Consider the following 13,086-nt stretch of genomic DNA (forward strand, 5'->3'; position numbering starts at 1 on the left):
TTTTATTTTTTGGCAACAATAGGCTTTAATTCTGTAAATGAGCATGGCAATTTGATACAGATACATTTAGCCAAGTATTACAATAGTAAGTAATTTTGTAGTCTCTCATTCAACTTTAAAATTATAGGGAAGCTATAAGGAAAAATTACCACAGCCCTTGCTTCAGACTTTTCACTTAAAAAAAAAAGTACTTAATAATAGGCTGAGTCAATGCAAAGACAAGCGCCATTAAGGGACTCTTCCATCTCATGTGCTGCATGTGACAAAAAAGTTACTTTAGACACATTCAGGCCTAACTTAAAGACACTGACAAAACAATATTAGGGTGCAGATATTCTGGCCACCAGTAAGTATTTACACATTAATGTTGCATTATTAAGTGCTCTCTCACTCTCTCTCTTAAAGGCACAGTTCTTTAAATCATTTTAAAATTCAGCTTTTGTGGTTCCTCAGTAAATGAAAGCGTAGAAGCACTCAGTAAAATAATTATTTTACTGTGCTTGTGCTTTACCAACACAGCTGTACTGGGAGACTCCCCACATAACATAGAGTGAAGCTATCAAGAAACAGGGCATAATTTTAAAATTAAGGACTAACAAGTGGGAGATGACATTTTGACAATGAATAATTCAAGTTAGCCATTAATTATAAGACTACATCCTGCTCCGAGGCTATTATTGCTGTTATAGGTAAGATGAAGAGTTGAAAAAACAAAAAAACTGTACAGCGTACATCAGTGATGAACGTAAGACAAACTCCAAGTCATGCCCAGACAATATCTTGTATATTAACCAGTGTTTAGATCACCTCTCAACATTTGTAAACAATTTAACTAGTAAAATCAATTTAACAGGAAAACAAAAATGTGTAACCATAAAATGAACTTTATATGCAAGCTTTAGTTATGAAGCTGACAAACCTGAAATCTAGAACTCAAATTCACTCAATCTGCTTTGTAAGTACATCAAATTAACGTGATATTAATTTCTAGTTCAAATCAAACAAGGCTTACGAGGAACTGTTACTGGTTCATTACTCAGACCCATCATTTGTGCTCAAGTCCCGTGATTCTCCATGGCTTAACACAAAGAAGTCTTCCTTTTTCAAGCCGTATCTTTCAAGAGCTTCATTCAGTTTAACTGGAGGATCCAAGTAATACTGGAAAAGTAAGAACAATATGAGGAAAAAAAACAAAAACAATTGAAGCACATAATGGGAAAAAAAGAAAAAAGTATCAATGCTCTAAAAGACTGGTTTACATTTTAAATATTACCCAAAAAAGTGGGGAATGTATTTGTGAAATCAAACAAAAATGTTTGGTGTAATTTTTAATTTTTAAACACACTCTCCCGAAAGCTGCAGCAGTAAGAATACTGATTTACACTCTTCAAGTAACTAGTAAGACGCAACTTATCCAAAATTCAGTCTTCTTCAGTGTAATTAAATCTCTTAAAAGCAGAAACATGATCATGAGTTATTCTTAGCACAGAGGAAGAAGCATTAACAGGCAGTAGATGGCGCTTTCTTGCATTAGTAAAACAAACTTGTCAGTTTTATTGTGTAAGAACTAGTGCCATTTCAATATTGTTCCTCTGAAGTTACTTCATGGTATTTGTTATATTTCAAAAAAGGCATCACAAGGGAGAATCGCCCTTTTTTTTTGCTAAGTAATTAATTTGTATCTCAAGTGCTAGTGACACAGCTTGTTACAAGTATCATGGATAGAAAATGTTTTAACTAAGAAAACATTGTGTGTCAGGTGAGCATACTTCACAGCTTCAGAACAAAGTTACCATGATAACCTGGTGCAAATGTTGCAAAGGAAGTTGAAAAACAGCTACCAGACAAGGTGCAAAGTATATGCAGATGCTTCCTTTTTACTATATTTTTTGGTCACTGTTAGGTAACCAGGTCCCTGCTTATTAGAACTGGGGACACGGGCAGGGGGAAAAAATCAGCAACAATTCAGGATAACCGATTTTTTCCATATTTTTGCCAGTAAAAGAAGTTGATGTTTAACTATGAATCAAAAATAGTATTTAATTTCTTTACTAGACAGACATGATTACTAAATACTGTATTGAACTAAGGGCACTCAGTGCTTATGGTTTCCAAGTGATGCACTGCTGGGTTTACTTTATTACTGCACAGACGTCCCTACCTACCATGTTCATTATTCACACTACAGGCTATGTTCTAGTTATTTAAACCTCCATACAATCATCTTATTTCTTCAGAATTTATTTGCTGTTTTTTTGTTTGTTTTCTGCCATCATATTCTAAAATTACTGGTAATGCACTATCATATCTACTTTATTTTCCATAGGGAATGCTTAGAACCAAAGAGTTGTAGGCTTCTGTACCGAATTTCTTTCTTTCTTGTTTTCAAATGAAAAGAAAGAGGAGCTGTTGTAAGAATCAATCTATTGATTGATTAAAACCTAAAGGTTCAGACTTTAGGGCACACGTGAAGTTATTGAAATGCTTGACTAAAGTGTAATTTTCTTGGCTACTTTAATCTTTCTCTGCCCCATATGTTTTACATTTTAGTGTTTACTTCCTAACCTTATACCCTATACAAAGCAGGAAGGTGGGCAAATAAAAAAAAGTGTGCAAGTGTGCTCTACTGGACAGATCTACTACCTATATTTACTTTCTCTAAATCAGCAGGACTACAGTTCTAACTATTTCTGTGCATCTGGTTCCTTTGACAACAAAGAAGGAACTTTAAATATGCTGCTTAGCACAAGGTTCCCAACATGTTCCTCTGTCTCATGGGCTTTTCCATCAGAAAGAAATTCAACCTTAAAAAATATTTTTTGCTAAAGTTACAAAATGCTAATAAGTCTCCAGATGTTTCAGTAACTCTGTACTTTGAAATTAATTTTAACCATGGAAATATGTTATGCAGTTACGAAAAGGTAGGAAATGTTTTAACTGCAGTACCTACAAGAAAACTTTTCACTTACATAATGTCACATTTTAAATATATGCTACATATCTGTAGATGTAAACTGCATGAACAACGTTTCATTAATGACTGTATACTCAGGTAATCTGAACTCATAAACAGTGCACAAATGTACCTCATTTGCTAAAGCAAAGGTTCCCCAATGAATTGCTACAGACTTCTTTGCTTGAACATCAATATGGATTCTTACGGCTTCTTCAGGATCCACATGCTGGTGTTTCATAAACCACCTACCAAAACACAAAGTACATTTTTTGTGTCACACAATTAAGTGCCAGATTTCTTTTTTACTTGCATTAAGTTGCAAGGAGTCTTAAATATACACTTGCCTAATCAAAAAGTTATAGAGTATACATGCCTGAAGAATATACAGAGAACTCAAAATCGACAAGCTGGAATATACCAACGTACCCATAGAACAGCAGCTCATGTATTTTATTCCCCTTGTCAATTTTTTTTTCTTCCCTATATTTTTAATAGTATTAGCGTAGTAAAACAATAGATTTAAATTCTACTTAAATCTAGTATTGCTTATCAAAAAGTATGTGCTTCAGAAGACAACTGAAGCAAATGGTGGTAAAGCAAAGGAGAGAATCTGGCAATTTTTGAAAAAAAATACCAGATATTTACCACATTGTTCTGACTCCTATCTTCCTTTCCCAGCCTATACATGCTTTGCTTCCAAAACTGTATGAATGTTATCACCAAAAAGTCTAGATACCCCATGATAAGTAGGATATAGATTCCTGAACAAATAGGTCTCATAATACAACAGATTAATCTCTGTCTCCAGGTAAGTTGCAAAAGCAGCATAAGGACTGAAGCAAGGGAAAAATGCAGCAAGCTGCATGCATCTAAATGATGTGGGTTATGCAATACTATTTAAGAGAAAAAGCCACGAAGTAATTCCAGATTTTTACTCAACATTTTTCATGGAAGAAAGTAAGCTGATTTACCCTTGCTGTACTTAATACTGAAGAATAAAACCTCTGAGAACACCACACATACACAGGCAAGCAAACTAGACATTTTAACTCCATCTTCTGATTGCCTGATGTCATTCAGGTTTTTTTGTTTGTTTTTGTTTTGGTTTGGTTTTTTTTTGCTTGTTTGGATCAAACATAGATTTTCATACCTTGGCTCATAAGCTCCAATGGGGATGGCTGCGAGATCAAAAGGTCCAAACCTTTTACCTATCTGTTCAAAAGCAACACAGTATCCGGTGTCTCCTGAAAAGAAAAATCTATTCCAAGGTCCCAAGACAGACCAGCTGCCCCACAGAACCTTGTTGTCATCTGTCACAGTCCTTTTGCACCAGTGTTGCGAAGGGGTAAACACAAAAGTTACCGCATCGTGGCCAGGGACACAATTCTCTTCCCACCAGTCCAGTTCAATCACATTCTCACAGCCGCATCGCTGCATCCAGTCTAAGAGCCCTAGAGGCACGAACCAGCGCAGCTCGCTGCCAAAGCGTTCATTTAAACTTTTTACACTGTTGTAGTCCAAATGATCGTAATGGGTGTGGCTGATCACGACCGCATCGATTTTGGGGAGCTGGTCAACTGTGCACGGAGGTCCTCGGAAGCGCTTGGGACCCATCAGCTGCACCGGGGAAGCCCGCTGGCTGAAGATTGGGTCAGTAAGAAATACGATTTCATCCATTTCCACCATAAGTGAGGCGTGTCCCAGCCACGTCACTCGCATACCAGTTCCAGTCTTTCCGACAAGTTCCGGATTTTGGACAAAGTACGGTTTTAAAACTGGAAGCTCTTTATCAAGTTCCTAGCAAAAAAGAATACAATACGCATGAGATATCTGAAAACATAGTTGGCTGTGGAATAAAAACTTCATATAAGGCACAAATCATTACAGTCAAGACTTGTTTTGTTTATACTTTAAGCAACCTAACAACTGCAATACAGATGCCTTTATAATGGCTGTTTTCCCAGCAGCTTCCTCCTAAAATCACCTTTGATTTTGTCACATTTTCACTTCTCTCTCAAGAGAGAGGAAAGAGCTCAAGAGTATTTCATCAGGCCAAGGGACCTACCAAGAGAAATCACATTTGAAAGCATTACAGTGAAAGCCCTGCAAGGCGTTAACAGCCATCTGAGACAGGCCTCACAATGCTTGGTCCTCCTGACCTGGAAAGGAGCATGTAACCCTGTTACTGTGACATGCTCTAGTTCAGCTTGTGCAACTAAGCGATGCCTCCCCAAGCCCTAGCACAAATAAGTCACAAACCCAGGGATAAAAGAATACAACGTTCCCAAAAATATTTGCCAAAGCTCTGTTCTACCAGCCTGTAGCAGACCCTCTCTCCCCACTACATACAGAAGGACCACCTGGAGGTTATCCTCACTTGGTACTGTTGGCTTTTACACATCTCTCATCATACCTGCCAGTAATTCACTGAATATTAGCACAGTGCAAAAACTCAGGTCTCATGTTTAAGATGGTCCTTTAGGCACTTAGCTATGCTTTTCAAGGAGTTTTATTGAAATCTTCTAAGGAATTAAAGTTTAATTATTACTGAATAAATCACTGTACCGATCTGCCTGTAGGTTCAGGATGCAGTCCCGTGAATGACTTACATCAACCAAAATCCATACTCCCGTGTAACAAAGTTAACGAAACCTTCCCCCACCTGCCCTCTTGTTCCAGCAGGAATGCTTACGCAGTTCTCAGATCTGACACCTCAGAGAACTGATTCAGCTGAATATTAATCCAGAGGAGGAAAAAACAAAGCTTTCAGCTTGGTCAGCTTCCAAATTTGACTCTGCTCAGCCTCAAGAGTGCTGTATTCAGCACAAAGGAGGCCACAGCTGGATGTTATCTACTGAAACTGATCATCAAACCACCACTCCATTCTCTCTTCTTGAACAGAAGTCATGTTCTTCACTGCAGTTTGGTTGAAACGCGAACGGAAAAAGCTTTATTTGTAGTAAATAGGGGGTTTTCTATTAAAAAAAAAAGTCCTCTCAGAGCTCCTGACCATCTCCATCTCTGTCTTATGGTTGCTACAGCTCTCCTCCCAAATAGTTCTGGTCTGCACTCCTCATATTACTTGAACGGAGCTTTCCTGTATTAGGTGACTTTTGACAACTCTTCTCTCCCTTATGTCCTTATGACTCATGTCCCAACACTTCTGGTTCCTACTCACATTCTCCCTGCCACGGTTGTTGCTTTCATTTTCTGCCTCCAGCATAGCAGATAAACACTATCAGATAGCTCATACAGAGCCAGCCTCCCGCTCCCTTGAAAGCCCAGCTGATGCTGTGACAGTTTAGGAGTCTAGGATTTCCTTTGCTAAAATAGCCCTGGTAGCTTCAGGGAAGTTACTTACTCTGCAATATTTTATTGATTTCGAGGTCATATGTCGGGGTGGATACTGAAATCTTACTGTAAGTAATAAAATATTCATGAAACTGCTTTCTCTGAGCGCTAATGGACAAGACATGTGTCTCCTGGAAAAAGTTTCATTACTGTCTCCAAAAAAAGAGGCATATACTTACAGTATATAGAACCTCTAAAGCAGAACGGTTAGTGCAATACAATCATTTAATTCATACAACAATAAACAAAGTATGATTAGTAGACTGAGAAAAGCTGTCACTTCTCTAGGAAAAAAAATAAGAAAGTGATGTTTCTATTTCATTCTAAGTACACAGCAGCACCATAATACTCAAGAATGAAAATCAGGTCAACCCATGAAATTATGTGGTTAAATCAATAAATCAGATTATATCAAGGAAATGAAACCCAGATATGAAATTTAATAATTTTCATAATGCGTTTTATGTCAGTAAGTGCATTTTTTTTTTTATGGAAAACATTCTTTTCAAGTACTTGTTTTTAAAGTGGGACTACAAATCATTTTGCACTGAAGGTCAGACAAGTTCACTGCGTCCTCACACTTTTGTGTCACAACTATGCCCACAAAGGACATAAACTCTTAGGAAAAAAATAAATTCTGCCATTTCAGGTAAGAAGACAGCTCAATCATTCTGTTTCACGTAAGAAGGCAACTGCTTGGCTTTTGCATTAAATGAGTAAAAGAAGTCATTCTACTTATTGGCTACACTATTTATGTCAAACAAAATTCTCTGGTCAGTACTAGTAGTGCCTGAGAGAGTTTATACTAAGCAAGGAGCTGCTTATGTTCAATGATTTCTCACTCATCCTGAAGAAAGGAAGATGAGACTCAGTTCCAAGACCCAACAAGTCTCCTCAGGGCCAGCTTCAGCTTCAACTGGTGGCAAAGGGGACAGGTAGTAAAATTAATTGCCACGTGACAGTTCAGTCAATGAGATTACATATTTAGTATGTGTTCACTGAGATACAGCGTATGTTTCACTGAGAAACGGTGAACAAAGTGGACCACATCCTTAAGATCAGTCATAAGAAAAAAAAAAGGAGCATTTTCAGGGTTTGTTCCTAAAAAGAGGAAACAAACAAACAAAAACCGCACCTGTTCCCTGATAACTGAAGACTTTCTTGGTTCAAAACCTGGATTGAAAGCCTACTTTTAAAGCAGTGAGCACTCGCTACTCAAATTAGAATATCTTAAACTAAACCACAAGTTCTACTGGCAGTATACTTCATATGAAATTCTTAAAAATTGCACACCAGGATAACAAACAAAATACATAATCCTTTAGAATCTTTAGCCCGCTATAGTACATTTTGTTCTCTGTCAAACTGACCAGAAACATTAACACCAGAAGAATTATAACAGTTTTGAAATATGACATCAATTTCAAGTCTGCTACCAACAGAAGAAAACCTGGAAAACGTGCCTAAAGCTGTCTTGTCTTTATCACTGGATCACTGGTAGAATAGGAAAACTTTCCCTACTGTGTCATGTTGTGTCCCCCACCCCCAGTTCTTTCCTACCTAATGCAAAGGAAGGAGAAACACATGACTGGCTTTGGTAAAACTTGCTAATTAGCTTAGGATTTTTGGCACTTAATTCATGCTGGAATACCACTGGATTTTTACAGAAATAAGAACATTCTCCGTTGTTGATCCAACAGCTAATACTTAAAAGGCACTTCAATGGCACTGAAAAAAAAAGCTTTTAATAAAACCTGTAATAAAAGTACAAAAAGTTTATGTATTCCAGATAATAATAGAGGCTTGTTGTGAAGACATGATTATAATACATATAGCTTTTACCCACTGAAGTACCTGGAGAATTTTTTTATTTATTTTTTTTGAAGAAACATATGCAAAGCATTTGGTACAGATAAACCAAACCTGCCCAGTATAGCAGCACACTCAAAAGTGGAAACTGGAGCAGGAATCTCTTCTAAGGATATGTTATCTACCAGTGCTAAATAAAGTATGGAGCCCTTAGTTTGAATTTTAAACAAGCTCAGAAGTGCTTTACAGCTTGATTTAGGTGTGGAACAAACGTAACTGGAACAAGCATCAAAATGGCTGAGGACCCAAGAAGTGCATTTCATTGATCCCTATCTAGGTTCTTCTGTTTCTGATTTACTTTACTGAGCTACTGAATAATTGCAGGTACTTAATTCAACAATTTCAGATGCAAAGCAATAAAATTAGTCCAAAATGAATTCCAGCTGGGTCAAAGAGAGAACACTTTACAACTGGTAGTGTGCAGATTTCTTTGTAATCATCGTTTATTGCAGGGATAACCAGTAAATTAAAGAGGAGCACTGCAGTTCTCCACTGCCATCAAAGCTGTATGTTCTGCTGCCTGCACTACACCCGAGCACTGCCTTCTAGGTAGCTCAGTCACTAACCAGTTTCTGACCAGCGCTGACAAGATCTGCAGCGATGATTAGAGCCACTGTATGCACACAGAATAGGGCAGCAGTCAAAGGCAATTGGGAAAAGCCCAGTTATGAATTTTACATAAATGTGGCCGAAGTATCGTAATGCAACACACCGCCTTGAAAGCTGTATATGCTGAGACACAACTGCTGTTATTACAAGGTGCAGATAATGCACAGAAGCACAACACCGAAATTAAACTGGTAAATTGTTGGAAGGGATCCCAAGACCCAAATAAGTTTGTTGGGCTTTTTTGCTGAAGTCAATTATTACTATAGAACAACTACAGCCAGGAGTAATTCTCCCTTAAATACGCTGTGTCACATATCCTTAAAGAAATCCCCAAATTTCTCATCCTTGTGTTAGTAAGTAACACAACTTTCCTGTCAGTAAAGCTGATCAAATTACTTCCTTCACAGATAATTCACCTAAGATAAAAATGAAAACGTAAGCTCTTTGCTAAATACTGCCTGTGAGATTTATAGCTTACACTTGCCTTCTTGGATGCTTAAAAGCATTATTAACTCTTGTTGGTTCAAAAATGCTTTCCCTGGTTGTGTACGCCTTTAGCACAGCTTTTCTGCAGCGCAAGACAACACATTAGAAAATAAACTGAGAAGTAATGCTGTCAAAACTGGATCCATCCAACCAATGGTTTTCCAATATCCATTACTCTTCGTGGAAAAGAAGCATCTTTCAGAGGTTGCTTCTCCCACCTCCTCTTTTTCAGACCTTCTTTATATACACATTTCACAGAAGCAATACACAAAGAACAAAAAATGGTGTTTCTCAGTAAGCTGGCACTGTACCTTTAATATTTCAGTGCAAATACTTGCTCAGATTAGTTTTAATATATGCATTTTTTCTCTTGATATACTGAAACAGAAAACTCCATAAGTAAAAGACAGCAACTATTTAATATATTTTTTTTCTACAAAAGAAAAGATTATCTAAATGGCAGTCTGAAAAAAATTAAAATAAGATATGCCACATCTATTTTGTCTGATATAAATGATGTTAGTTGTACAATTTATAAGGCAATACCTATTAAAAGTGAAACAATATACCTGTTTATGTAATTTATGATTGAGCTAGGAGGTCATTTTTGTTGTCTTCATAAATATAAGTTGAACTGGATAAATCAAAGGTTGAGGAACTAACTGAAAGCCAAAAAAAATGAAAAGGCAGAAAGGATCATCCCACTTTTTGAAAAGAATAAAGAAAGCAATTCCAAAAATCAGAAAAACAACACTGAGGAGAGTCTCCAAAAATTGTCCAGAAGGCACTAGTTAGAAATTGTCATGTTTTATCAGTTACAGCAGAGGTAAGAGCAATCTAAATCGAGAACAGAATAAATAAAATACTTACCTGTTTTGAACATGGCACATTGCTGTTATCTTTTTCCATGAGGCACCATTTCAAAACATTTGGCAAGGTTGGTGACTTCCATGTTGGCCATGGGTTGACAAATCTCCCATCTTTGCCTCTCTTTGATTTAGTTACATCTTCTTCTAACCTGTAATCCAGCCTGAAGCTTTTCCTGGAGGTCCTGGAGGAATCGCTGCCCCTGGATCCTCGATCTGCGTTCTGAGGTTTCCTCACTGCTTCCTTAGGGTACTGGCTGCCCGCAGACGGCTCTTCTATTTTCTTCTCCATATCTTTTTGAGGAGAACTAAAATACATTTTAAATTAATCAATCTTTCCTTGGATTAATGTCAACATTCATAAGACTGAACCTTCTCACACATTAGAAACAAGCCTGCCCTACTCATTTTATGATCTACTGTATTTTTCCTCAACAAAATATGCTTTTAAAACAGTTGCTGTTACACAAAAGACTTCAAAAACATGCTGTGGCAAGTAGACAGGAGATCTCTTTGTAGCGCAGGCAGAATTTTACTCCCTGGTATGCACAGCTTCAGATACTAACACTATTATCTACCAATTGCAAGACTGAAGGGGGAGGGGATCCTTACTATTCTTCCAAAATGTAAATTAAGTTCCTCCTGGAACTTATGACATTTAGTGCCGGATGTAATACAATCCTACAAACATGTCCAAGAGACGCTCAACTATATAGCACCTTAGGACTTGCCCATATAGTGACTTTACTTTGTATTAAGAGCAGCAGTCTCGCGTAGCATTAACAACGTGTTACTTCTGCCTACGAGATGCATCATGACATGTACACACATCCAAGAACACAGAACACAAAAGATGTTTGGTCCCATTTCCTATCTTGTCCAAAACCGAAGTAAAGCTTATTGTAGTAGCAGTAAAATAATCTGCTTCAAAGACAAGTTTGATACACATTTCACTGAACTCATGAGCAAAAGGCCACAAAAGCTTGGAACATCTCAAATCATGTCTGCGATGTTTGTTCTTAATTCCATTTTGAAATGGAAAAAAAAGAAGTGGGAGAATAACTGAGAAATGTTTATTTCTCTGAATTTCTCAGGACACTTTGAACTCGGTAGTCAGTCTCTTATTCCAAACTGTACTTCAGTGTTGGACAGCTTCGGAATATGGAGTCCCATTAATCTCTTTAGAACCAAGGTAAAGAAAACAAATATCCCTATTTTATTTAAAAAGTTGCTGAAGCAATTCAGTCAAAGCGAAATGCTTCCATTTCTACATTTACTTTCATCATTTCAGTGTTCTGACAATATTTAAAAAATAGGTTGCTGTTTTATAAAGTGCTCAACTTTCAGGTACTTAGAAAGTCTACCTGATAAAAACTAGAAGATGCCTAGTAATGAACAGACAGCATGATATGCTGCTTAGATGCAGAAAGGTTTTTTAAAATTAGAAATTGTGAACTTTCTCCTGTGGAAAGTTCTCTACCACACGGTTTAGACTAGCCACCATTTCATTAACTCAGCTACTCAAACTCTTGCTGGTATACTCGTATACAAAGGAGAGGTCTGATGTACCAAAGTCAGTCCACTCATACAACATTTTCAGAAAACAAAATTGAATAAAGCCCACAGTTTGCTTTGAAATTATTTCTTAAATGTGGTATTTTCTAAGTAGCTGGCTAGGCAGAACTCACTGTGCTGCTCCTAAGTTCATAATTACAGAAAAAAATAGGTTGCTACTGCAGCGTTACAGCTGGGCTTTTACACGCAGAAAAGCTGTGTTACCAAGGCAAACCCAAATGCATTTGCTGGTGATGCTCAGACTCCAAATGCAGAGCTCTTCTGTGCTGCTTCCACAGGGATCAGTTAATAAACAGCAAGTGGGAACACACATCAATTGTGAATACAGGACAAATGTTCAGTCAACACTGAGAATGCATTCCTGATGACATTTGAGAAGTAATACTCTCAGTCATAATCCTGTTTTCACAAAATTACTTTCTAGCCCAGTTTCACTGAAACTACTCCATTAAGCATTTTCTATTTAGCAATAATACACAATATCTGCATCGTAACATTAACTGTACCTGTTGATACACCTGAGCTGTTTTCCCTATTCCATAAAAGATTTACTGGAACCAGCCTTCAGTGGAACAGCCACCCAAGTTGCTCTATGCTGTTTTTCACACATATAAGTGGTAATTAAAAGAATCAGTGGCACAAAAAGGAGGATGGAATATGAAAAAAAAAAAGTAATAATAAATTTTAAGGGATATATTAACTGTTACTTTAACTTAAGAATGTCTAATGTGGCATTCCTCAAAGAGCATCTTCAGTGCCAAGTCCTCTTATTAATTTAGCAAAGCACGCAGACACGGCATAAAACATCTACTCTTCTAGAAAGCATCATGAAAACAAATCACAGAAGTTTAACCAGATAGGTACTTAATTCCAGGAAATTCTTCTGTTAACATCTCAGATGTCTGATTTTTAAATATATATGACTACTGTAATTATTGTTCCTACAAGCCATTTTATATTAGAGAGCAAAGTGCCTAAGGTTTTATTTTTAAGCTTCTGTTTATCTATTCATTCATCTCTAAAATAGGTGAATTCTGCCTTTGCTTACATTTTTATAAAAACCTTTGATCTTATTCTGAAAGTATAAGCCTCTAGGGGAAGTAGGGATCAACTCTGCTGATTAAACAAAGACAATGCCAAAGCATTTAAGGCACTGCAGGTATCTGTCTGCCAACATATTTTCCACATGATGCACATACATTACTTTCATTAGTATTCCATAAGCAACCGAAGGGAGAAAAGACCTCAGCACTCACAGAATACTTTAAACTCTTTTACATGCATAAGAAAAGGACAAATTTACAAACTAGTAACTGACAAAGTATTCCTGATGAACTGCAGGTTCCTTTGAAGTATCAGTCTCACCGATTCACT

At 37.1% G+C, this 13,086-nt stretch overlaps 1 protein-coding gene across 6 annotated transcripts in view; it reads right to left on the reverse strand.

Annotated features, from left to right (window-relative positions):
- NAPEPLD (N-acyl phosphatidylethanolamine phospholipase D) overlaps positions 1-13,086 on the reverse strand; it is a 25,296-nt gene continuing 12,210 nt past the window's right edge. For all 6 annotated transcript variants that reach the window (XM_080575362.1, XM_080575359.1, XM_080575358.1 and 3 more), the window contains exons 2-5: positions 10,142-10,445; positions 4,107-4,753; positions 3,087-3,201; positions 1-1,158 (exon numbers count right to left, since the gene is read on the reverse strand). In XM_080575362.1, coding sequence (XP_080431488.1) covers positions 1,033-1,158; positions 3,087-3,201; positions 4,107-4,753; positions 10,142-10,429 — 1,176 coding nt within the window. In that variant the 5' untranslated portion in view covers positions 10,430-10,445 and the 3' untranslated portion in view covers positions 1-1,032. The remainder of the gene's footprint in view (positions 1,159-3,086; positions 3,202-4,106; positions 4,754-10,141; positions 10,446-13,086) is intronic.

This window comes from Anser brachyrhynchus (genome assembly GCF_964034855.1).
Source record: "Anser brachyrhynchus genome assembly, chromosome: 1".
In the NCBI taxonomy this organism is placed as follows: domain Eukaryota; kingdom Metazoa; phylum Chordata; class Aves; order Anseriformes; family Anatidae; genus Anser; species Anser brachyrhynchus.